The sequence below is a fragment of the Eretmochelys imbricata genome, chromosome 1, assembly GCF_965152235.1.
Source record: "Eretmochelys imbricata isolate rEreImb1 chromosome 1, rEreImb1.hap1, whole genome shotgun sequence".
In the NCBI taxonomy this organism is placed as follows: Eukaryota; Metazoa; Chordata; order Testudines; family Cheloniidae; genus Eretmochelys; species Eretmochelys imbricata.
Genome location: NC_135572.1, coordinates 18,529,246 through 18,556,273, shown reverse-complemented (window position 1 = coordinate 18,556,273; position 27,028 = coordinate 18,529,246). Strand labels below are relative to the sequence as shown.

Genomic DNA, 27,028 nt, shown 5'->3' with positions numbered 1-27,028 from the left:
CAAAGAAGCTGAGCGTGACAATTTGAAGAGTTGTTGGGGGGGAGGTCATTCGATGGAAGCTAGAAGTGCAGATGTGTTTGTTAGAGTTTCCCCGTTAGAGTGAGTTCTTTTGCATATTTTTATTGTGCCTGTAACTGTGTGGCTGTTCTTTATCCCTGCAGACCTAAGTGCCCATGAACTCATGAAAGCTATGGTCCAGATCCTCAGCTGGTGCAAAGCAGCAAAGCTCTTTTTACACCAGCTGAGGATCTAGTCCAGTGTGTTGGCTAACTTTACTCATAGGCTTTCATCTGCTTAGGCTCTGGGAGAGTTACAAAATTGTTAGTTTTTTGTCTAGGGCACCAGTTAAGGCATCTACAACATTTAGTCTCTTTTTTTCCTCTTTGCTTGTAGTTTGTGGGGAGGCAGTGGAAGAAGGTAGCAACCCTTCTCCATTATCTCATGAAAATGTGCTTTATTTGTATTTCTGCTTAACCACTTTAAAATGAGCAAGCAGTCATCAGTAATGCTTTTGGTGTTGGTTTGAATAGGTAATGGTAATTCAGCCTGCCGAGTCCATTGTTCCCAATAGCAAGAATTTCTTGGGCTTCGGAAGAGGAGTCCACAGTAATGCTTATCCTTCCACAAAAATGTAAGGATGATCAGAAGGCTCAAGGACTTGGTGACCATTCCAGACTCTCCTTCAGCTCTCACTGAAGAAGATGAGAAGAATGGTCTTGTGGGTAATATAGAGGCCTCAGAATGGAAGTTATGGGTACTGCCTCTGGCTGTCCACAAACGTTACTACTTTGAGCCAAATACTTTCCTCGTGGTGTTCTGTCAACTTCAGCGGGGTTACAATAGGGTGAATGTGGTCCTCTGTGTCTTTGTTTCCCCATCTGTCAAACAGTGATGGTCATTTACCCAGTGTCCTCGGATGTCACAGAGCTGAATTGTTAATACAGTGCTTTTTGATCCTTGGATGGAAGGTGCAAAGGAATACAGAAATTATTATTGTTTTACTGATGGGACTGCTTTTCCTTCCACATCTGTGTGAATCAGGAGTAATTCCGTTGAAGTCATTGGATATACACCAGAGTAAAACTAATATCAGTGAAATAGAAAATCAGGTGCATTTTATCCTGTTTTTTCTGGGACTGACCAAAGGGGACATAGGAATCAAGTGAGTAGATACTAGAACTGAACCTTCAGAAGCTTTTGTTTCTGTGTACCTAAATGCCAAGTTTTGAGCCATACCCTTCCATCAGCATATACACAAAAATCCCTACTTTAATCAGTGGAGAGTTCTGCTATAACTGGATGGCATGACAACTAAAAAGTCTATCTTCTGTGTCGTGGAATAAATATCCAGTGAAATCCTTATTTGATACACATATTGGTTCTCGCTGTGCCATACAATCTTTGCCTTGTTTATGCACCCCTTAGGCAATAACTTGTGGACTCTGTGGTTTTCCATGGTAATAAGAGATTGTGTAAGTGCTTTTCTACGCATTGAGGGCCAGATCTTCAGCAACTGTAAATCCGTGTGGCTCCATTGAATTCTCTTATGACAAATAGATAGATTATAAATTGAGCTCTGGTGATTTACACCAGCAGGGGATCTGGGTCTAAAGCAGTAGGAACATTGGCTTCCAGTCTCTGCTGGCTAGCATGACATTGCCTGCAAAAATAACACGTCATATTATGCCAGCACAAAGATACCACAATTTATTGTTATCACTCAGAAAAATAAGTACCTTGAGATAGACACTGAGATCAGACACTATCAGATACACAAGATTGTTGTCTTTTTTGGAAGCTCCTTGCATAGCTGTATGGTAAGATGTACAATCTAGGGCTTTGAACAGAGACTTTGGAATAGAGACTTATGTGTTCTATCTTCGGCTTTGACATAGATTTGCTGAGCGATCCTGAGTAACTGAAAACCAACAGAATTCATGTTTCCTATCTGTAAAATACGAACCTCACAGAATTAATCGGTGTTGTAAAGCACTTAGAGATCCTTGGGGGAAAGGTGTCATAAAAGTGCAGAGTAGAATGGAGTAGGTGTAATCTACAAACAATCGGCAGTTCTGTTTTTGCATGCTCAATTGCTGAAACATTCTGTAGGGAATTCATCTGATCCTTGCAAATTTGTCATCGTATTTTCTCCAAAGCAGTAACACTTCCTTATGGACTATGGAAGACCTGACTCATCAAGGCCAGCACATCTCTTTGATCATCAGAGGACTTAATTGCCATAAACCTGCCCATGCAGTATTTAGTACATTTCCATCCTCCTCTGTTCTAAAACATGTTTTGACCTTAATCAGACCAGTATTGTCAAGGCACTATGAAGCTGAATGGGCTACAGCCATGTCAGTATATCGTGTGCCCTACAGGAGAAGATAGCAGAGAACAGTATATTTGCCAGTGGTTGAATATTACAAGAGTAGAAAAAAGGTGAAGCCAAATTCTGCCCTCAGATGTGTGTGCACAACACCCAAGTCAGCAAGAGTTATGTGCCTCCATCTGGGGGCATGATTTGGCCTACTGAATTTTATTGCTTATCGTATTAGGTATCCCTGTGTGCAGGCATTCACAGCAGGGTAAGTCGGGGATCACTCCCGCATCTTTGACATGATTCACCATTTCCTATCATTTCTTTCCTTCATGCAGCCATGCGTGTGTGATTCGAGGTCAGGTGATAACATCAGATGGAACCCCTCTAGTTGGAGTGAACATCAGTTTTGCCAACAATCCTCTTTTTGGATACACAATCAGCAGGCAAGATGGCAGGTACGGTTTCTGCTATACATTTTACAATATGTAAGTATCTAGAGCTGCAAACAGGGCAGCCAGCACTGGAGAGAGACTCTCCTAGCAAAGACACAGTCACGTCTGGGGCAGCCTGAAGAGACTAGTGTTATTGTTAATATTGATACTGATATTATTACAGAAGTGCATAGAAGCACTGGGGCTCAGTTGTGCTAGGTGTTGCCCATGCATATAAAGAAATTATGGTTCCTGCCCCAAACTGCATATTCTTCATTGCTTTATATAGACATTATTGGGCAAAAATAATTAAACCTGTAAGATACAGTATTGCTAGCAGCAAGTGGTTAAAATTTGAACAGTTCCACTGAACTGTAACAAAATCACTGAATTGGGCAGTCTTTTGTCTCTCAGTACTAACTGGCTCTCTTTTAAAGACAAAAGCTAAATATAAGGAGTAAGTTTCTGACTGATGGAGCTGCACATATTCTAGCTAATGGTGATTAACACGAGCACTTTGGCGAGGATGACCTGGCTTTGCTGATTTTAACAGCTCTCCAGTCTGACACTAGCATTAAGGATTTGGATTGACCTGGCTAGACTAGCCAGTGGGGTGATAATCAAGGAGATGAACACTTGCTAGAGATGTGTGTGTTATGTAGTCTTGACTTGTTCCCCTGGGACTTGGTGCCTGCTGAACCACTGAAACTTTTCAAGATGTGTTCTCATGAATGTTCCATCTACTGGAAAATACAACAGTAGAATCTGAGTAATAGGTACGTTTCCATGGAAAATGGATTATCTCAGTTAAATGAGCATAACTTACAAGAGAAGCTGGTACTTTCACGAGTCTTGTGGTTTAGAGACTATTGAGAAAGATACAGAATCTCTCACATTTACACTGTAATGTAACTCCATTAATCTCAGGCTTGGTCTACACCTAAAATTTAGGGCAGCCTAGCTACATCGCTCAGGACTGTGAACAACGTCATGCCCTGTTCAACTTAGTGATGTCCACGTAACCCCACCGTGGACATAGTGAGGTCGAGAGAAGAATTCCAGCGACCAAGCTGCCGCCTCTCGGATGGGTGGAAAAACCACTTCCGTTGATTCAGGAAGCATCTGCACAACAGCATGACAGCAGCACACAGGTGTAGCAGCCCAGCTGTGGCATGGTAGACGCTGTAGTGGAGCCATATACCTGCCTCATAACCTCCTGATTGGCAAGTGAGATCAGAATCGGGCCCTAGCGGTCAAATGCACTGCAGTGTAAAGGGCTGACACAAAGCCAACCCAAGTAAAAATAATAATGCCTACAAAAAACTTGACCATAGGTAGGCAGCTGATGTGCTGGAACTCCCTGTTTTTCATGCTGACCAGCATCAGCTCATTACTTCCTTGTGCTCTGTCTGTTGGTCTCCACCTGCTGTCTACTGTCTATAGTCTTCCACTTAGACTATAAAAACAACAAGGAGTCTGGTGGCACCTTAAAGACTAACAGATTTATTTGGGCATAAGCTTTTGTGGGTAAAAAACCCACTTCTTCAGATGCGTGACTTTAAGCTCTTTAGGGCAGGGCCCATCCCTTTGTTCTGTATTTGTGCAGTGTGTTAATGCTATGCGGCCCTGATCCATCATGGGGGCTTATAAGCAAATAATGAGCCTAGCATTGCACAGGGCCTGGACAGGCATCACTTCTACCCCCTACAGAGCAGGTACAGTACGGGCAGCACAGCGGAGCAAGCTTCTTCCATACTACGCCAGGCTGTGCTTCAATAATTTTCTACAGGGACTACCCCTAGGAAGGATAGGTGAAACAGCGCTTCAATCCTGTGTTCACTCACAACCACACTCTCTGCCGCCATCCAGACCCTTTGCACCACTCTGGCATCTTACTCACCAGCAGAGAATGGCCCTGTTGGAGGGGAGTTCTCAGCTCGTGTTAAGCTAGACTTACTGGCTCTTACACCACATCCTTCCCACCCTCAGTGTAGCGGGGCAGGGAGAGGTGCGGCCAATGTGCCAGTGTGCTCCACCAATTTCCAGTTAGCTAATGTTCCCTGGGGAAACCTTGCCAGCTGGCATCGGATAGAACTGCTCCCAGGAGCTCACTGCCAAGGGCTGTAAATCCAGCACCCATCACAAGTACTAGATTCAGTTAAAGTAATAAAAAGGTGGCGATCAGCAGTGCCTGAACATAGAGTATATAATCAAAATAAGTCCCAGGACCAGGCCAGCATTCCTATCAGTAACTGCTGGAGCCCCCCAGTCCCAGAACGAGTGGAGTTAGACAGCTCTTGCAGTCAGGCATACTTCCTTATGATTTCCCCTCATTATGTTCTGCTTATGTGGTGCTGTCATTCAGGTCTGGTGCTTTGTGCTAACAACATTTCAGGACATGATATTCAACAAATAGTCTGATTACATTGTTGAGGATCTTGAAACATGAGAATGAGACTATAATTGGCCCCAAAATATTGTCTTTGACATGCACTCATCTATTTTCTTGCATGATCAGGCACAACACTACATCTGCGGGCACTGGAGGGAGGTAATGTATGAGTAGATGAAAACATTCTTCCTTTAAAGAACCAAAAATTAGTTAATTATTCACTGATATGATATGAGAGCTATTTATAAAATCACTTGAAATATTGGAGGTACCAGAGTCTAAAGGTGGGAGTGCAAGGTGGGAGTCAAGAAATCCTGAGCTTTAGTCACAGCTCTGCTGCTGATCTAGTGTGTAGCTTTTAGACACATCCCTTAATCTTCCTATGCCACAGTTAACCTGCCTGTAAAATGAAGGTAACACTTTCTTCCTGCCTCGCTGGGGTATTTGTGGATGAAATACTACATGTGACGTGCTTTCCAAATGGAAAGCATTATTGCTATTACAATTGCTGTTCTATACTTCAATATGTTACAACAGCAGGACCCTCTTCTAATAATCTTTTCAACAGAACAATTTTAGCCTGAGACATTGTCTACACAAGCAATTTGGGCCAATTTGACTGAATCAGTTTAGAATCCAATTTCGTTAAATCACTGCAACCCCCTTGTGGTCTCAGAATAAGAAGGTTCACACAAGGGAATTGGGCCTATTCAACTAAATTGGTTTCTAAACTGATCTAATTAAATCAGTGCAACTTTCTTGTATAGACAAGGCCTAAAATGAATTTCATTATAACTGGAATTCCAATTTTCAAATTGCAATGAACTGTAACAAATTAGGACTTGAATTCTACTTCACTGTAAATAGTTTCACTATATTCTGGTTTACTAGAAGTGGGTTTCATCCTGTTGTCACACCAGTCAACTGTAGACTCCAGGGGTGAAATCCTGTCCCCACTGAAGTCAGTGGCAAAGTTCTCATTGTTTTCAATGGATCCAGGATTTCATCCAAGTTTAGGCTGCATTAAATAACCCCAGAAAATGAGACCAAATTAAAGGTCCATATGTGTTCTCAAACTATTTATCATGAAACTTTCAGATCCCAAGGCATAAGGATAAACCAACTCTTGTCAGAATGTACTATTGTATATCTGACTTTTCTGTGACACAGAGCTAACAGAAGGGCTGGAGGGCTCAGGACCTGGTAATGGATTATAAAATATATTTTAAAATAAATCTTTTCACCACTAGATTGCTGGATCACACTGGTAGTGGGTAGTGACAAGCAATTGTGACCATCTTATAGATGTTTGTGAAATGTGTTGGATGATCTTAGTGCACTGCAGCTGTCTCTGCTGAGCCTGTTCTGGGGATAAACAGAGGACATCCTGGACTGGACTGTCCCTTGGGTGTCTTTCTAAGATAACCAAAACAATAAGTCCACGTAGGTAATATGACTTTTTGCAAATGGAAGAAAACCCATTGTGACAGTTCTCGGGGCACCCAGGACTGTGAGTCACCTTGTTATCCTCTGCCTCTAGCAAGAGGTGCCCACCCCCCCCAAAAAAAAAAAAAAAAGTTCAGTCTGTTGCAGAGCTGGCTGGCTTCATAGGAACCAGGACCAAATTTTTCATGGGAACATTTCTGCTCCCCAAGGTGAAAGGATACAGAGTGCCTTTCTCCACTCTGTGCTATACTGAAACAGTCTTTTGTCTTTTTTTTTTCTAAGTTGCCTTTCCAGTATGAAACATGCATGAACTGTCAAGTATCCAGATGGTCAGAAGTTGACAGCTTTGAAAAACCAAAGCCACTGTTAATAGCTACAGGTCATGAGCTTGTGACTGGTGTACAGTACATCCAGATAAGGTCAACAGGGAAAAAATTTCAATTGACAACCATGTAGATAATATTTTATTGTTTTGTGTGTGTGTACATATATTGTGACAAACCCAGACCGGTTGGGTGTAGGAGTCTGGTCCTGCTGGGATCCTGGAAGTGGGAAGGCAGAAGCCCACTGCTAAGGGACCTCCCGCAGCCTAAGGGGAGGATCCACAAAGTCCAGGATGTCAATTAATTACTGGGGACAACTAAAGATATAACAGAGACAGGAGTGAGGTCACAGGGCTAAACGAAGGGAACCTGTTGGGGACACCGAGCAGAGAACCCTGGACAGCACTCTCTCCTCCTCGAAGGTGTCAAGGGAGCCAGCGGACGCCACCCAGAGGAACTCTGCCCAGATGCGTGAGCAGACGGAGGATCGGAAATAGGCCCCGCAGTCGCAGGAAACCCCATCAGCCAACCTCCTCTCCCTGGTGTTGTAGATAGCCATTTTGGCCAGTGCTAGGAGGAGCTCGAAAAGGAGGTCCTGTGGCTTGGTGGGATTCTCTGGCTGTTGTAATGTTCCTTTTTTATTTGCAAGTGGTTTTAATTGTTTGCAGTTGTCTCTGATGGTTTTCCATTGAAAGGCTTGGGGTGGAGCAAGGCTAGACAATTGAGCCTTGCATTACATCGCTGGCTAACCAAGGCGGGGTAACAACTCCCTCCTGCTAGGATGGGCCATCGCTGAGATATTTTGTCCCCTGATGATTAACTTTTACTCCAAGTCCATAAAGTATACTTTCAGCATAATTACATTGTGCTTTAAATTCACCTGCACATACATTTCGCAAAGATTATGCATTTTGACCAGTTACAAGTGTTCTGTAGATACCGTACATGCTACTCTTTATGGATAAGTTTCAGAGTAACAGCCGTGTTAGTCTGTATTCGCAAAAAGAAAAGGAGTCTTGTGGCACCTTAGAGACTAACCAATTTATTTGAGCATAAGCTTTCGTGATCATCGGATGCATACTGTATGCATACAGTATGCATCCGATGAAGTGAGCTGTAGCTCACGAAAGCTTATGCTCAAATAAATTGGTTAGTCTCTAAGGTGCCACAAGTACTCCTTTTCTCTTTATGGATAAGTATCCCACAACGCATGTGTTAGGTGCAGTGAGTTTGTTGGGTCTGAGGTGAGACTTGTTTGCAAAGATCAGGGGACACTTTGCCAGGGAGCCTCTGTGTCGCACCCCCCCATTCCTGAGATCAGCAGCCCACCTGAAAGCGTTATTTAGGGCTCTCATCCTGAAGAGAATTTTGATTATACTAATTTTTATTTCACTGCTGTGGGTTTTTTTTTTAATCTAGGCAACTTGGGGTATGTCTACATAGCATTTTGGAGCCTGTGGGAGCAAGCCTTCCAGCCCGCCTCCCTTCCCAAGCATCAGAGCCTGAGCTGCAACTTAAAATCGCTGTCTACACAGCTATTTTTAGAACACTAGTGCGAGCCCCGCTACCCAACTCTATCATCCCAAGCTGAGAGGTTTGCTGCCACAGGCTCCAAAATGCTCTATATTCATACCCTTCAAGGCTAAGCCACGTAACTCAAGAAACAGTAGCTGATGAGTGACTGTGTCTCTTGCCGTACAATGCAAGCCTCTGTGTTTTCACAGCTGCTTGAGTCTGACATTAGATCGATGCCTTCCCTTCTGGCTTGGGTTTCGCGTCCACAGGAGAAGCAAGCTTTTTTTCCCTGCAGGCTAACATGCCTGACCAAAGCTCATTAGAGCCCAGGGCTCCTAGCAGCTCCGCTCACCAATGACAGAAGCAGAGGCGTTTCTATAAATAAACCATTCCTAGTTTTCTAACAGTTGTTGAACATAATTTTTTTTACATTTATCCCTTCCTTCTTTCGCCCTCTTTAGTGCTCAGCCTTGTGTGAAGTGAGCTTTTCCCTTCTAGTAGAAGGGCTTGCCAAATGCTAATTGACTGTTAAAAATGTCCTCATCAAAGCACAAATGCTGTTCAACTAGCTGGCAAGCCAGGGCATGAGTTACCCATTAGGCTTTTAAAAGCCAAGTTACATAGGTCTGGTAAGTTGACGCCCCCACTTGAGGTACAGAATAAACACCTTACAAGTCTGGAGGTTTTAAAATGCTCTCCCCATGCCCTGTGTACTTGAATAACTTTTTTTTCATAACTACATTCACTAAGCAGCGTTTAAGAGACATCCAAATGATGATCGTGGATGGAAAAACGAATTGTTACGGTGACCTGCTAAGAGTTTTTTTAAAATGTCACTGAGCTCTTTTTTGCTTCTCTGTGATCTGTGAAGAAGGTTGGAAAGTTTTTTAATTAATTAAAAAAAGGGGTTTTCCTGCTTTTTTTTTTTTCTCTCTCTCTCTTTAGAAATATCACCTGCACCAAATCTGGACTTTCTTGGTTTTGCCTGAGGATTTATTGGGGGTCTCAGGGCACTTTAGGGCTTGTCTTCACTGCCGTGCTACATCGGCACAGCTGCACCGATGCATCTGTGCTGATGTAGCACGTCTAGTGAAGACGCGCTGTCTCCCATCGATGCAATTACTACACCTCAATGAGAGGCAGAAGCAGTGTCGGTGGAAGAGTGTCTTCCGCCAACATAGCAAAGTGTAGACACCGCTTTAAGTCGCTTTATGTCACTTGCGGGGGGGTTCACACCCCTGAGCAACGTAAGTTACATTGATTTAAGCAGTAGCGTAGACAAGCCCTTAAGGTATTCGGGATGGTACTTAATCATATGCTTACCTCAAAGCATTTGAGTAGTACTATTGAAATCAGTGGGTTTATTCACATGCTAAAAGTTATGAACATGCTTAAATATCATCTTAACTCAGAGCCTAACACCTTAATTGAAGATGCACGGGTGTTATCTAACAAAGACTTCCTTTATCCAAAATGTTATTTAGACATTGAAGTTAAATAGATGTTGAAACAAAGAAACAAAAACCCCAATGGCTTTAAAGTCTTACTAAAACCCCTTTCCATTTCAATTACTCTACTTTCACTTTCTTAGCTCTTGTGATGTCATTGTGTCATTACTTCTACAACATTTCATAAATCTTCCATAAATCTTCTGTTTCAGATGTGAAGTTCTAATGTAAAAAACAAGCAAGGGAAAAAATCAAACCGAAACACTTCCATGCCTTCGCTATAAATTACAAAGAAGCAAAGCAAGGGCAGTTTGGATTATGAGCTTTTTGGAGCAAGGACCATCTTTTTTTTTTCTGTGTTTGTACAGCACAGGGTCCATATTTAGGGATAAAAATTCCAAATCCATGCAGGGTCTGATTTTCAGAGGTGTTGAGCTCCCCTTCGTGGGAGCCGTGGGCTCTAGCTCCTCTGAAAATCAGACCATTACATTTTAAACCCAGTTATTGTAAAATCAGCTCCTTCTCCATCCACTCACCTGTCCCAAAATGATTTCTTTGTTGATCCATGTTCTCCCTGCCCTAGTGGGTGAGGCTGTCGCTAATACATAAAACAGTATGTTAGTGAGATCAGCAGTGGCTGCAGGGAAAACATAACCCAGACCTGAAGTCTGGGCAGGTAAGTGAAGGAGAAACTGCTTTCCAGATAGTTTATTTAAATGTGCAAGTCCATGCAATCTGTGACTGATATTGGATCGTAAACATGTTTTTAGAAATAGTAAATAAAACCTTTGAGGTCCAGTAACTCAGGAAACAATCACAAACATAAACTTTGTCTTTTCAAAAGAAGATAGTGTGCTTTAATAACTATATTTCTTGACTGAATGTCAAGACCCAGGGGTTCTATTCTTGTCTTTGCCACTTACTTACAGTATGACTTTGTCCAAGTCATTTAACCTCATTGTGCCTCAGTTTTTCCATCTGTAAAATAGGAGTGATAATACTTCTAGCTCACGGGGGTTTTGTGAGGGTTAATCCTTTAATATTTGCACAGTGAGGTTCCTGTTTGGAAGGCTCTAGACATGCCAAGTATCATTTGTTTTATTTTTATTTCTGCTTTGTCTCTTAAAAACAGCTTTGATCTCGTCACTAATGGTGGGATTTCCATTATCTTACACTTTGAGCGGGCTCCCTTCATCACTCAGGAACACACGCTCTGGCTGCCCTGGGATCGCTTTTTTGTAATGGAAACCATAGTCATGAGGCATGAAGAGAATGAGATTCCAAGCTGTGATCTCAGCAACTTTGCCCGTCCCAACCCCGTGGTCTCCCCGTCCCCCCTGACAGCATTTGCAAGTTCCTGTTCGGAGAAAGGCCCCATTGTTCCAGAAATTCAGGTATGAATTTTCTTTCTAAAGTGAAACATTTGCTCCAGGCAGTCAAGTGGAGCAGTGCATGTGGAGCTATGCGCATCCAGGAGTGTGCATCCTATTCTGTTTCTGTACTTGTTAAAACATTTTGTGACACTGATTTGGGCTTCACAGCTTTCCAGAAGCCTAGAGTCCTTGCCTAATTTACACAATACATTTACATACTTTTTAAAATCAAAAATAGACGCAAGGCCATAATGCTTGGTTTTGTTAATCTCTGACCGATAGATAATGAAGTGCTTATTCACCAGCAGCAAAAACTGCACTGGCTCTGCTTTGTCCTCACCTCCCATCTACAGGAACAGGGTGGCCTTGGGACACATTTTAGGATGTAACAGACCTTCAGGGTACATTTCAGCACCCACTGCTAAAATGCTTAATGCTACTGTTCTGCTTTGGGGCAGAATTTTGGAATTGAACTTTCCCAAAGTTTGGGAACATAACTTTCAACCTTCAAACCTGAAGAAAATATTGTTGGGGTGAAATCCTGGCCCCATTGAACTCAATACGAATTTTGCCTTCATCTGCATAATCCCACATTGTGTAACATATAGTATAAAAACTCCCCAGTGGAAAAGTGCTTGAAATTCTACCATTGCATTCTATTAGACACACTTTTCAATAGAGAAATGTTAGATACAATGGACATAATCACATTTATTCCTTGAGGGATATAGGAATGCTTATTATATTGCAAAGCAGAGTCATAATACATTTACAGAGGATTCCAAAGTACTCAGTGGTCTGAAATGCCAGGGCTCTTTCTCAGAAATGCAGCAATCTCTGGAGTACAGTGTTGCAGCTATTTAAATGAACAGAACAGAATAACAGAGTCGTGCAACTGAAAGGGGAATTTAGGTAACCAGAATGGTAATTTCTTAAGTTAAATTTCTGCTGGGACATCAGGGCTAATTCCCAAGCAGTCAGGACCTTACTTTAATCTGTCATCCAAAAGGCATATTGACACTATTCAGATGTCTTTGTTTCTCATCAGTTTTTGGGTCAGAGTATTATGTGTGTCATGCTGAAGAAATTGGACAGAGTAATAATTTCCTCGCTCAGTGAAGTAGGTGTGTGATGGAGGAAGCAGGATGCCTGGAATGCCATTTTTCTGTGGGTATGCATCACCAGGACAGTATTGCTCATGAAATGCAGCAAAGCACAATATGCAACCATTTTGGAAGATCTTGTGATCCTTAAGATTTGAACCACCTCTTGAGGCAGGATCCTTTTAAATATATTCTTGGCATTTGTTTGATGTGTATTTACTACTCAGTTGACTCCTTGTCTGAAATGGTAGTCAATAGGGACAGAGAGAAGTCAATTGTGGCAGAGAGAAGTAAACATTTCATACACCGAATTGAACCAGACACTGCAAAACAATACCTCGGTGGCAATTATTTCTAGCTGGTATTTTCCTATGGGGTTGTATGTGAAGACAGATTGGATGAAAGGGACCATCTTCTTTGTACTGCTGCTCAGCTGGTCTCTGACTGAGCCTGCTGCCAGCATAGCTTGTTGCTAAACTTGCAAAATCTATCTTAAAATTCCTGGGTTTTCCCAGATCTGCCATTTTTCACCCTCGTAAGTGCATAGGTATGTAAATTGAAAAGGCTGCATTAGATAAAGTAAATATTTATGGACGTGGTGCAACAGTACTTTAACTTCCGTGATGCATAAGTTTGTCAAGTGCTGCTGTGCTCAGAGGTTGTGAGTTATCACTTGAAAAAGTATTAGGTCTTCGATAATAGCCCAAAACAGCCGCTCTTAGGAGCTTCATTTCCCAGATTGGTGGTTATTTATAACTAAAGCCCATATGCGAGGGGCATTCCAGCACAACTGAGGCTGTGTAAAGCTCTAACAAACAGGGGTCAAGTCGAGTGGTTAGAGCAGTGCACTGAAAAGAATTTCAGACTCCTGTGGTCTATTCTTGGCTCTGCCATTGACTGTGTACCTTTAGCAAATCCTTTCAACTCCTCTGTCTTTCACTTTCCCTATCAATAAAATGGGTAGGGATCTTCCGAAGACTGGTTTTTATTTATAAAGCATTTTTTCAGATCCTTGAATATCCCAGGTGCTGTGCAAGTGCTAGAAGTATTGTTGTAGGCAGCAAAGCCTGTAGTTCACATTGCCCAACACTTTCCGTGACAAGACTCTGTTTTCAGTTGCTAATACATTTGCTATGCCGGCTATCTGTCTGAGATTGGTTTTTTGGAGGGAAGTTCCAGTTAAATGGTTCGGCCTTTTCCAAGAACAAGGCTGGGGGGAAATACACCGTTGTGCCCACGTTAAAAAAAAAAAAAATCGTACAGCCATTTCACTGAGAAGCTCTTGCACCTTTGTGATTTGGAGCAGGATCTGGAAATTTGGCAGGGTGCCCACCCTAATTTCGAGGATGTGCCTTTTGTCATCCCCAGAAAATCTGCCCTAAACTAGCCACGTTTTTACCCTCCCAAAAATCTCAGTTCATGTATGCTCTGTAGAGATTAGTGAGAGTTTAGCAGCCAAATTCTCTGAAGATTCCATTGGTACTGAGCACGCACAATCCCCAGGGCAGCTAGGGCTGAGCAAGACTTTTTCTGCAGTTTCTTGTCCCATTTGGCCGGGACTGCAGTAGTACTGGGCACTGGGACTGAGAGGAGGAAAACCTTCTCTCCTGGGCTTTCAGTGCTCCCCCTGCTGGTGCCCAGACAGCATGGAGGAGGAGGAGGAAGCAGGAAGCCTGTAATCCAAAGGGACAAGGAATAAGGTGAGAGGAGAGCTCAAGGGAGGGGGGGTAGGAGCAGGAGTTAGGAGGAGAGAACAGGGGCAGGAATGAGGAAGGATAGAAGCAGAAGGAAGACAAAGGGCAGGAGGGGAAGAAAGGAGCAGAGATGGCGGGATATTGGCAAGAGGTGAGGCTGGAGCTGGGGAGAGAGGGGACAGGAGCAGGGTGGGAGAGGATGGGCAGGAACCGAGTGAACTAGCAGCAGGAGGAGGGATACAGGGACAAATAAGGCTCAGTGTCTCACAAAGAGTCTAGGAGATGAAGATTGCCACCAACAGAACGCAGCAAGATATAGGGGCAAAGCGGAGAAAGGGGAGCATTGGCTGGGGTCAGGGCCGGCTCCAGGCACCAGCGAAGGAAGCAGGTGCCTGGGGTGGCCAATAGAAAGGGGCAGCACGTCCGGGTCTTCAGCAGCAATTCGGCAGCGGGCCCTGCAGTCCCTCTCTTCCTCTTCGGCGGTACTTCGGCGGCAGCTCAACCAGGCTTGGTTTTGTTTTTTTTTTCCCTTCGCCACTTGGGGCAGCAAAAAAGCTGGAGCCGGCCCTAGCTCAGGGCATCTTGGTTACAGATGGCTGGAGCCTTTTTCTGCTTGGATCCCATTGTAAGCATTTTTAAGCCTCCTTTCCCACCCCACCCCCTGCAGAAATCACCCAGAGAGACATTCCTTGGCCTCCACGAATAACCCGGTACATCGTGAATATTTTATAGTTGATGCCTTGTAAATGGTTTAGAAACTTCTCAGAGAGCTTTGCTAATGATGTAAGTGTCTGATTAACTGCAACTTTGCTGCCTTTAGTGTCTGCTCAGTGGTGATTTAACACCACCTGGCTATTTTTCCTCAGGCCCTGCAAGAGGAGATTAACATTGCTGGCAGCAAACTAAAGCTGAGCTACCTGAGCAGCCGCACGGCTGGCTATAAGTCAGTCTTAAGGATCAGCATGACTCATCCCACCATCCCCTTCAACCTCATGAAAGTCCACCTTATGGTTGCTGTAGAAGGACGCCTCTTTAGAAAGTGGTTTGCAGCTGCCCCGGACCTCTCCTATTATTTCATCTGGGACAAGACGGATGTCTACAGCCAGAAAGTGTACGGACTGTCAGAAGCCTTTGGTAAGCTCAGAACACATTCCTCTCTTTCCATCTTGCATGTAGGAAGTTGTTAAGTGGCAGTTTTATCCTAGAATATCCTGCTCTTATGTTTTCTTCCCTTCACTGTCTTTTCCAGAATGTCATCCCAGCGTAACCGTTGTGGACCTGATTCTCCATTGCCCTGCACATTGTGTGATCCTCTACGTCTGTAAAACAATTACACAAGGTGTGAAGCAATGGAGAATCGGGCTCTGTGTGTTCTTTGCACCAGCTCTTGAACCCAGCACCAACCGTGGTTTGTAACCAGCTGGCTCTGCTGTTACAAATTACACCTGAGAGGACACGCACACAAATGCTGCGAATTACACCTGAGAGGACATGCACACAAATGCTGCGAATTACACCTGGTAGGACACGCACACAAATGCTACGAATTACACCTGGTTGGACACGCACACCAATGCTGCGAATTATACCTGATAGGTCACGCGCAGTTCGAATCTAGGCTGAGGCACATAAAGTCCACAACCGCAGAGATCCCAAAAGACACTAAGTTTATTACGCTCGAGCATGGTGCCCCCCTGCTAGCCAGGAGGGGACTCTGAATACAGATTATACAAAGGTTATATACTTTTTAGCAAAATATGTTGCCCTCGTGCATCGGAAACCTTAACCAATAAACAAACCCTTTTCTTATCTACCACCTATCCCTGCTTGGTGCATTCCTCGTGCTAAACCAGTATGTTAATTACACAGCATGGTCCTAAAGCCATGCATTAGTAACTTTTATTATCAGGATGGGAGGCCTCACATCAAAGGCCAAGAGATGGGGTGTTAGATAAAAAACAGATACTGGGAGTCAAGGCAGACTGGAGACAAGGAGGAGGATTTTCACAGGGATTCAGTATCTAAGGATCACTCCTCCTGGTGTATGATGTGCTTGCTTTTAGACAGTGGTGGGCCCAAACCAAAATGGAGTCACATGTGCTAACTTTTCCTTAACAGTCGTCCCTTTTTTTTTGTATGTCAGTAAGCTATATCAGGGCTGAGTAACCGCGCTGCAGGGTTAGCAACTGCTGACAGCAGATACTGCAGCATTGTAGGCATACAAAAATAACGCAAAAACAATAACAGTCAAAAAAAGTAAATACAAAATACGCCGTCCCCAAGTCCCCACATCCGGTAGCCATGAGGCGAGCCAGTCCCAGACCTCCTGGAATTCGGCGCTGGTGGTGTCAAGGCTGATGTGGTGGAATAGGGCTGCCTGTTGCTTGAGGATGTGGATGTTAGTTTCCACCCTATGGTGCTGATTTACAAATACACAACAGCTTGAGTTGACCAGAGCTCAAACCCCGCCCTGATTTGCAAGGAGATAATCCAGGGCTAGGCGGTTTTGCAATGTAGTTTGGGATAGCTGGGTGACTTCAATTTGAAGGGCAGATAGAGCATTTGCAGTAGCATTTGCCATTAGTTCCAAAGCAGCTGAAATGTTAACTATAGCTTTTTCCAGCTCGCTTACTCCCAACCATGGCAGAAACCAACGCACAAAGGAGTGAAAGCCTTTGGGCCGTTGAGAAAGGGGGTTTAAAGGAATACTTTATCTGTCCCTCCATACTAGATTGCGGATCTCTCCCCGGGTCAGGTTCTGGTGTATTGTCATGGCAGGTACTATAGCCCCTAAGGTACATGTACCACACCATCCTGCTGGGAGAACCTTATAGGCTGTGTGATTGCATAACCAATACCAGCCAGACCCCTCGGGGACTGGCCACGGGGTCCTGGAGTAGGTAGAGGGGCCTCCCGCACCAGAGCTGATTTGGGTGGTGTTCTTGCACCCCACAAAATTCCCTACAAAAACTGTATTTTCTATGCCCTTACGTCGTGACACACATAAAGCAGAATTACCCTGGGCCACCATATCAATAGACCATATTTGGATTGTAACATTCCAGTTAAATGTAGTGTCTGCCCATAGCTTAGTTTGGAGTGTTTGATTAAGGGGGATAGGTACTCCTACCAACGGGACCCCCTGACCAAAATATGTGGGGGTATGAATACAAATCCAACACTGCATTCGATTTACACCCTGTTTGATAGCGCGGGTTAAATTTAAGAAGCTATTGCCCTCCCATCCTTGTACTGGACTTGGGAATAGGGAGAGGAACCCCACAGGCAAACCATACCAATGTCGGCATCCTCCTTTATATCATACAAAAAACACTACCCTCAATGCAAGTCCAATAAACAGGAACACAAAAAGTCCTGGTAGGCTGTGAAGGTCCCAGTAGCTGGAAAGTTTAGTCCATGGGTTGGTCGTGGTGTTCATTCGTGAAGTGGCTCGTCCAATGGCTTGTCAGGGTCAGGTGGGGGTCCCAGCGCCAACTTAACGTAGCTATAATGGATCCAGGAACCTTTACCTGCAAAGGAGTGGTGGCAGATCGTGGGAGTAATGTTCGTGGCTGTAAGGCGTTTTTGGTATTTATACTTGCCTACAAGCACAGGTTCCAGCCTCTGGAATAAACCCACCCCACCACTTCACTTCACATTCCCAAGAATACATCCCGCAACTTCCTCCCTGCCAATGTACAATGCTCCGTTTTTGCCATTAAGGCCAATTCTCAGTGTCTTTTGCAGTCAGGAATCCTTGGATTTTGGTGGTTTTAGCAGAGCAGGCGTTTTTTCTTTTTTCTTGGAACAGTCATGGTTTTGCATTATACAGGGGAGAGGTTACTAGCACGTCATCCTGTAGTGCTTTGGTTTCTTTAGCAAATACTGAATGCAGGTTAGCTTTGTCAGTGGAGAAGGGAGAGGTTACTAGCACTTCACCTTGTTTTTTTTTTTCTGCTGTTCAAAAGGAGGAAAGAAAAAAAAAACCAGGAGGGACAGGCTGATCAGTGAAGTCATCTCAAGGTGGAGGGGTCTTTTTGTAGTAAGAAGCATGGGTCCAGGCAGTCACTCCTTGGCACTTCACAGCAGTGTTGGTAGTTAGCAGGACTTAATAAGGGCCTTTCCAGCATGGGGCCAGAGTAGTCTTTTGTTGATGGACCTTTATTTAGACCCCGTCGCCTGGTTTTAACAAATGGCAGGTTTGCTCAGGATTCTTGAAGCAAGACTTCTTTTACCTGTAAATACAGAGACCTAACACATTTCATTAATGTCTGGCAGTGTGTTGCAGATCTCACAGCTGCTTGGCACATTCAAGCCCCCCTCTTTCTTGGCTATTAGCCAAATCCTGGCTGTGAGTAGTATCCTTGGGCAGGCCAGTGTCTTATCTTTGGACCGAGCCTGCCAGCTGCAGCGTTGAATTAGCTCGTCCTCCGTTTTATTTCTTTTCCCCTTCTTGGCTTTTATTAACTTGCAAAGGAAACTTTCACTTTTTACTCATACACCTTTGTTTAAAAAGGAACACATGTACATTGCCCATTATACAGCACTTTAGTCTTATTGTTTAATGTATGCCACATACACCCTTCCAGGAAAATGACTTTATTACAGAGCTTTGGAGCAACAAGCCAGGACAAGCACACCCACTTTTGAGGAGTCCACTTGGTACAACCTCTGGTGTCCAGTAGCTTTCCTCCCTCCCCAGCCCTCTGGCTAGAAATGTGAGGTAGTCAGAAGGATCTCATGTATAATATGGGGAGTGGGTTAACCTTTCATGTCCTTGCTTCCAAAGACTGTTGGTGTGCAAATTTTAACAACAATTTTTTTCAATTAAAAGATCTGGCCAATGAAATTTTTTTTTTTACTTAAGCAAATGTATTAAACTTTAGTATATCATATTTTTTTGATATTATCCAAACACTTTGTATTCCAAGTTGAATAAAACAAGTATCTGCATTTTGATTTAACCCTTCTATTTAGTTTTAAACTAAACTGTCCTATGAAAAATTAAACACAGCAATTCTGGCCACAAGACAAACACCACAAGATAGGACATAGAACACAGAACAGAATTCCTATTGTGCCAGTAAATTCATGAGATGTTGAATTGCTTTTCAGCTGGCATCAGTTTTCTCTGATTTTCTGAAAGGCAAAAAAAACCCACAGATATACCCCTTTTGGGCAGTCAGTCATTGCTTAAAATATTTCCTTTTTATACAAATACCCTTGTTAATTGCAGGCAAAACAGAGGAATTACCCATATTTTCCTGTATTTGTTTTATAGGCAGCCCAGGTTTCAGTGGCCTCTACCTTATCAGTTAGGTAATTTACATTAAAACAGATGCTTTCCGGCTTGCTTTTGGATCCACAGGTTAAAGATTCTTACTTTAAAAAGGGCACAATAAACTTTACCAGACTTTTGATTGCCTTTTACTTTTAACTCCTGCTGTCAAACACACAGTGACCTGAAAAGGAAGACACCACCTATTGTAGCCCTTTGGAGCCTAATAAGATATTAATTAAGTAGCACTGTATAATTGCATTTCTTTGGAAAAGGGCCCATTTTTTCCAAAATGGCTGCAAAAAAGCCAAGAATTCTTTTTCTTTCCAGTATTTCACAAAGTTCAACTGCTTAATTCTTTCCAGCAACTACAGAGTTAACTTCTTACTTTCCTTTCTTAAATCACTTGCTTATTTCCCAAAACGACACCTAATTAACTTAGATTTTACCATTCCAAGTATTATTCCGGGATTTACGTTTTCCATTCCTGTAATTATTTACTCCTCTTTTTCCACTATGACCTCCAAGTTTCCAACGTGTTTTCCAGTCTCTCTATCTGTTGCCTGCCTGCTTGGGCCCGATCCTGTTTTTCTCTCTGAACTGTTCTTTCCATGAGCACCAGCTTTGTTTCAATAACAAATTAACAAGGCTGCTTAACTAGCCCCCAGCCCTCCTGGTCTTTTTTCTTAAATATTTTCACTTACAAGGGCTACCCAAGTCCTCCCCCCATGAGGCTTGTCACCTGAACAGAAAGCACGGCTAATTGGCAAGCAAGGAGGTGACGGGCATAAGTCAGAAAGCCGAGGGTAAGCCGGAGGAGGGGCAGAAGCAGGCATAGCACAGAGCGGGGCTGGAGACCCCTGAGATGAATAAGAAAAGGAGGAGGAAAGAGGACGTCCTTTCGCATGCGCATAAGCCCAGTTGTTCCATACATACCAATAATCCATCTGGGCTGGAGCTTTGTTTTCCAGCCTTTTCCTAAGCGCTGTTAATTTTTCCCCAGCAAAGGAACCATCCGGTGGCCAGTCAAAAGGTGTTTGAGTTGTTAGTGCTGGCCACTCAACCTTGCACAAGATTACAGCTTTTTTTTTTTTTTACCTAACCCATGGGTACCAGAAATATTCCCCCAATTCTCGAGAATTTCAGCCAAAGGGGTCCCCTTACTTACACTCTGCCCAGAACCCATAATGGGCTACCAAAGGGACACCAAATGTGCCACCTTATCGCCTAAGCGACGGCTCACACCCCCCCTCCTCGGAGTTCTCAAAGGTGAACTCACCCTGTGCCGGCTGGAGCTGTCCGAGAGGAGGAGTGTAGTCTCGCTTGTTGGGGCGAGCCTAGAGTCCCTTCGTGGTCGCTAAAACTGTTACGAATTACACCTGAGAGGACACGCACACAAATGCTGCGAATTACACTGGTAGGACACGCACACAAATGCTGTGAATTACACCTGGTTGGACACGCACACCAATGCTGCGAATTATACCTGATAGGTCACGCACACCAATGCTGCGAATTATACCTGATAGGTCATGCACAGTTCGAATCTAGGCTGAGGCACATAAACAAAGTCCACAACTGCAGAGTTCCCAAAAGACACTAAGTTTATTACGCTCAAGCGTGGTGCCCCCCTGCTAGCCAGGAGGGGACCCTGAATACAGATTATACAAAGGTTATATACTTTTTAGCAAAGCATGTTGCCCTCATGCATCGGAAACCTTAACCAATAAACAAACCCTTTTCTTATCTACCACCTATCCCTGCTTGGTGCATTCCTCGTGCTAAACCAGTATGTTAATTACACAGCATGGTCCTAAAGCCATCAGTAACTTTTATTATCAGGATGGGAGGCCTCACATCAAAGGCCGAGAGATAGGGAGTTAGAGACTGACAAAAAACAGATACTGGGAGTCAAGGCAGACTGGAGACAAGGAGGAGGATTTTCACAGGGATTCAGTATCTAAGGATCACTCCTCCTGGTGTATGATGTGCTTGCTTTTAGACAATGGTGGGCCCCAAACCAAAATGGAGTCACATGTGCTAACTTTTCCTTAACACTGCAGCTGAAGAAGTTGAAGTCGTACAGAAGGAGGAAGCTTCCTCTGTGCTGCCCATGTAACACTTGTATGGCTACAGCTCCTTCCCCTTTTCACGGACATCACAGAGCCCACCCAGGCCAAATGCCATGTCTGTCAATCGTTGCAGTAGAAAGGGTATCGGAGTGGGGGCGGGGGGGCACTGAGCATGCATAGTGACTGCTCTGTGCCGCAGCTGGTTGCTCCCTGTCTGATCGACAGTCAGCCAGCGGAATCTTTAAAGGAGCCATGGTCCTTAGCTCACAGCTCTGAAATAGAGTTCAGCCAGGCGGAGTAAATCAGGCCTTGGCAATGGCAACAGCATGATGAAGAGCCCCCCTGCCCCCGTGTCTCCACTGTTGTTTTAAAACAACAGACATCCACCCCTGATCCTGATCCTGATCCTCCTTGTTGCCCTTGGAGCAATTCAGGGATAACTACAGCCCTACAACTAGACTCCTCTTTGCTCCCCTGTAGCCTGAGTGGAGATATGCCTCTCAGGAGGACAGCAGGGGGCTCTTTGTCTCAGTCTGCAGAGAGAGAGTGAGTCTCTTATTCCCACTTATACATGAGGCTAAGCTTCCTTGGGAGAGGCTGGTTGACGTGGCCTGCTGAGGCTTATGAGACCCTGTAACACTGCATAGGTGATGATCTGGATGGAGCAACATGTACAGATAACACATAGTTAGGGTCCTACCAATTCACGGTCCATTTTGGTCAATTTCACAGTCATAGGATTTTAAAAATCATAAATTTAATGATTTCAGCTATTTAAATCTGAAATTTCCTGGTGTTGTAATCGTAGAGGTCTTGACCCGAAAAGGAGTTGTGGGGGTCACAAGGTTATTGTCGGGGGGTTGCGGTTCTGCTACCCTTTCTTCTGCGCCGGTGCAGGCGGGGGCTGCCTTCAGAGCTGGGCACCCGGCCAACAGCCGCCGCTTTCCAGCCACCCAGCTCTGTAGGCAGTACAGAAGAAAGGGTGGCAATACCGTGACCCCCCTGCAACTCCCTTTTGGATCAGGACCCCCAATTTGAGAAACGCTGGTCTCCTCCCAGGGAGACCAGATTTCACAGTCCGTGATGCATTTTTCATGGCCATGAATTTGGTAGGGCCTTATTCATAGAGAAATAATTACCTACCTAGTGTGACGTGGGGGCCAGATTTTTATGAAGGCCTCAACCTGTCCCCCATCTCACATTCACAGTTAGTTGCAGCTAGAATTTAGATGCCTCCCTCCCTGATTAGTGGGGGTGAAATTAGAGGCAGGGTCTGAAAAGGAGGCACTAAAAGGTTTATGCTCTTATATAATAAAGTTATTTCTGGCAGATACCTACAAGACACCCTTCACTTTGTACCTGTGTCTGGTTTGGGGTTTTTTTTGTATTATTCAGGAAACCTCCAAAGGCGCCCAAAGGTTTAAAATGCCACATTACTAGCTGAGTACACATAAATAAATATATTTTTTCGTCAAAAGAGCTGAAAACAGAATCTTTGCAGAAAGAGGCGGAAAAGGCCTTTTAATTGTTCAATGCAACTCATCCCCCTGCCAATGCAAGACTGTTCCCTGTACTGCATATTTCTCCTGTCCAGTCTGATCCTGCAGAATTCCTAATGTCAATGCTCAGCACTTCTCAGGAGACACTGGGCCCCTTGCAAGATCAGACCCTTATTGTACCTGCCAGGAATTGTTCCACATCCTGCTTTTCCCTTGTCTCCTAAGCAATGTAAAACTGAAGATCCCAGCTCTGCTTCAGGTACTAGTGGTGAACTGGGTTTTGGGTCTTACTGCTTTTGAGGAAAGCATGTTTCACCTGAAGTCTTCTTGTAGGTGTTCAGTAAAATAATGGGCCTGATTCTCCTCTCACTCAAATTGATTTTACAGTGATGTAACTATATTACCTTTAATGAAGTTATTCGTGATTTACACCAATGAAAGGGAGGTCAATGAGGCCTAAAGACTCTCTGAACATTATGAAAACCAACTCACACTCGCCCATTTTGTCTGTATTAGTGATCCTGCCCCAAATTAATCTCCAGTCTGTCTGTCAACTTTAATGGAGTTTACTGATTTCGACCTGCTTGGATTATGTTTTGTTTTCTAAGCTGGGCCATGTTTCTCTGCCTCAGCCCACTGCATCACTGCCAGCCAGCCTTAGGACATGAGGTAATGAACTGAAGCAACATACTATCATTTTGGAATTCTGGGACCATTTTTGCTAAACCCATGGGTCACCCATTGCTTTGAATTGTGTCTGTGAGTTGGTGCCTTTTGAATATTTAGCACATTTGTCCAACATCTACTGCTGTGTTGACCTTTTTTTATGCCGAGTGGCCTTTAAAGAGGAGAATATTAAGACTGCATTAATGTGATGGTATTTTAAATAGAATTGGCACTTGCCTGTAGAAATGGCCTTTCCCCCACCTAATCACCTAATTAAAGCTCTCAGCTGTGTGCTGAATGTGCATTTCTGAGGTTATTAACCTATGGGCTTCTTTTTTTCCCCTTTGCTCCCAGTTTCCGTGGGCTATGAATATGAATCATGTCCTGATCTGATCCTGTGGGAGAAGAGGACGGCAGTCCTTCAGGGTTATGAAATTGACGCTTCCAAACTTGGAGGATGGTCCCTGGACAAACACCATGCCCTCAACATACAGACTGGTGGGTTGGCTTTAACAAATGGCATGAGCAGGGTGATGCAGCAGTACAATGCATTGTTGCTTTTCACCATTAATAATTCAGCCAAAGGGAAAACACACACATGCACACGCTACTCACAAATTATTCATTGTAACCTACATTTAGTGGCAGCTTTTGTGTGGGCAGATCTGAAAGGAATCAGCTGCTGTAAATCTGTTGTATATTTTTACGAAGTGTGCAGCCCCAGCTTTGGGCTACCTGTAAGGAATGGTATTGAATTGTATGATGTCCATCAAAAAAAAGTTCCAAGGCTGAACCCTACATAAGCACATGCAACGTATGCACACGGTCAGATAGGGTCCATCCTTTGTCGACCCCATTGAAAGTAAACCCACCGAATACAATCACACACAGCAAAGCATGGCATAATAATCACCCTTGCTGCCAGTGGTGAGAACGCAGCTTGGAATGTGGACCTGAGGAGAACCTGTCCAATATGACTTCCATCCTGCTCAAGCAAACCTAATTACTCAGATTCAGAAGGCTTCCCACCCCTCAACTTCTGTGGCCAGCGGCTCTGCTAGAGCTCAGCTCTCTTTGAAACGGTAACATCTACATTCCTTAGTGCATGATGAGTATTTAGAGACGGGGCATTGAGCTGGACAGAATGACTAGAACATGGCCAAAGAATGGAAAGTTTGCACTATCCTGTGTGATTGTAGTGAGTATGGAGAGAGTTCAGACGGCACCACTAATGAAAACGTTCCTGGTCTTCTCACAAACAACATATCAGTTCCCCTGGGCCCTGCTGATGAAACCTACCCCAGTTAACACTCCACCCAGATTTTCCTAAGTGAATGTCCCTTGCCAGCAGACAACCCAGTGGATACCCTCTCTCACTAGTGACAATTATCTTGACCTTCCAATCTCCACAAGTGGCGTCACAGTGTTTCTCAACCCATGGTCGCAACCCCCAGGAGGGCTCCGAATAGCAATCAGAGGATTGTGGGGCATTGGACATTTTATTACACTCTAAAGCAAAGAAAAGCTTGGTCTCCAACCTAGCCACTCACTCTTACCCATCTCTGCCAACCCCTTGAAACACCCACACAAATAAATTACAGAGGCTGATCATTGTTAGCATTGATATATCTTTAGAGTAAGTGGGGGGGAGGGGCGGCAACCTGAAAAGGCTGAGAAACACTGTGCTCTAGATGTTACAGCAACCTGGCACGGGCACTGGACATGTCATTTTTCATAGGATCCCATGAGAACGAGAGACAACCCTGGAGAGAGCTCTTTGTGGTGTAGTGCAACATGAGTCTGGAAGCTGGGATGTCAAGGTTCTATTTCCTCTGCTGCCATTGATTCATTCTGTGTCCTGGAGCAAGTCACTTGCCCTCCATGTGCTTCAGTTTCACCATCTGTCTTTAACTCCCTTTCTGCTCTTATCATTTTCTAGGCATCTTGCATAAAGGAAATGGGGAAAACCAATTTGTCTCTCAGCAGCCACCTGTCATAGGAAGCATTATGGGCAATGGACGCAGGCGTAGCATTTCCTGTCCGAGCTGTAATGGCCTTGCAGATGGGAACAAGCTCCTGGCTCCTGTTGCCCTAACATGCGGGTCTGATGGAAGCCTTTATGTTGGAGACTTCAACTACATCCGAAGGATCTTTCCCTCTGGGAATGTCACCAATATACTGGAGCTCAGGTACACCAGGCAGCTTGCAGCCCGTGATAATTGTTCACCTTTGATTCTGCAGAAATTTTATGTACCCAGAGGGAAAATGACACCAAAACACTTTTTTTCAAATGAACAGAATGGGCCAAATTCACCTCTGGTGCAAGTCCACGGACTTCGACTTCCACCAAGAAGGTGTGCGGCCTGGTGAATTCATCTAGGATTGAGTCACGGGCCCAACATAGTCTAGCGCATTTCTTACCAGCTAACTCAGACTGAGTTAATGTGTCCTCCTTAGTCTGGTGAGAGACTAGTGGGAATTCTAAAAATTAACAGTCAGCCTCCGGGATAACCTACACTTGGAAGGACATACATCACTAATGATGATATGTAGAGTACTCCATGAGTACTCAGGACAGAGGATCATTCATACCTAGTTTCAGAGTAACAGCCGTGTTAGTCATACCTAGAACAGTGAGCTCACCAAGGAACTCCCAGAGTCTGTGACTTCCGGGTGAGTTTTTTGGGACGAACATACAAACACCCCTAGCGAATTCTCCACTGAAAGATAGGGGCTGGGTGAAGAAATTCTGTCATCTCCCCTGCAGGGAGATGAAGTGCTGCCACTCGCCCCTGCAGAAAAGTGAAGAGAAAACTTCCAGGAGGAAGAGGGAGGTTTGCAAAGCAGCATGCACAAAAGAGGGGAGGGAAGAAAATCGGGAGGGGACGAGACGGACTACAGATGCGTCATAAATTTTGATGAAATAAAATATATTGTGACTGAGTCAAAATTCATGTTGACTCATCTGTGATATTTTTCCCTCCCAGACATTTCATGACAAACACGCTGCCTTGTTGAAGGCAGTGGATCTGATTCTGATCTCATGCTCTGGCTACCCAGGATTAATTCCATGGAAGTCAATAGAGTTAAACTGGTGTAAGTGACGTCTGAATCAGGCTCAATGACTCTGCCTTAAAAGCCTGATCTGAAACTCAGTGAAGTCAATGGGAACCTAACCAATGACTTCAGTGGGCTTTGGATCGGGCCCTAATACAACATGTTTGTAACGACTGGAGATTAAACTGTCCTTTGGGGAATAATTCTGTATTGGGAGTTTTACGTGGATATGTGTGTCAAGATGTCTAGTCAGTGATATGCTTTGGTCCAAGCACTCATTAACCAGTACATTGCACACATGAGGATAAAGACAGGTTGCTTCAGTTTTTTATGCTGACTAACCTATTGACAGAAATCCATGCAGTTTTTCTTTGTTTTAAATGGCATTTTGTTATCTGGCAAATCCCA

At 44.1% G+C, this 27,028-nt stretch overlaps 1 protein-coding gene across 4 annotated transcripts in view; it reads left to right on the top strand.

The window, feature by feature from the left end:
• The window catches only part of TENM4 (teneurin transmembrane protein 4), a 448,178-nt gene that overhangs the window by 352,025 nt on the left and 69,125 nt on the right, over positions 1-27,028 (top strand). For all 4 annotated transcript variants that reach the window (XM_077842124.1, XM_077842106.1, XM_077842098.1 and 1 more), the window contains 5 exons: positions 2,659-2,778; positions 11,011-11,272; positions 14,915-15,182; positions 23,918-24,061; positions 25,503-25,752. In XM_077842124.1, coding sequence (XP_077698250.1) covers positions 2,659-2,778; positions 11,011-11,272; positions 14,915-15,182; positions 23,918-24,061; positions 25,503-25,752 — 1,044 coding nt within the window. The remainder of the gene's footprint in view (positions 1-2,658; positions 2,779-11,010; positions 11,273-14,914; positions 15,183-23,917; positions 24,062-25,502; positions 25,753-27,028) is intronic.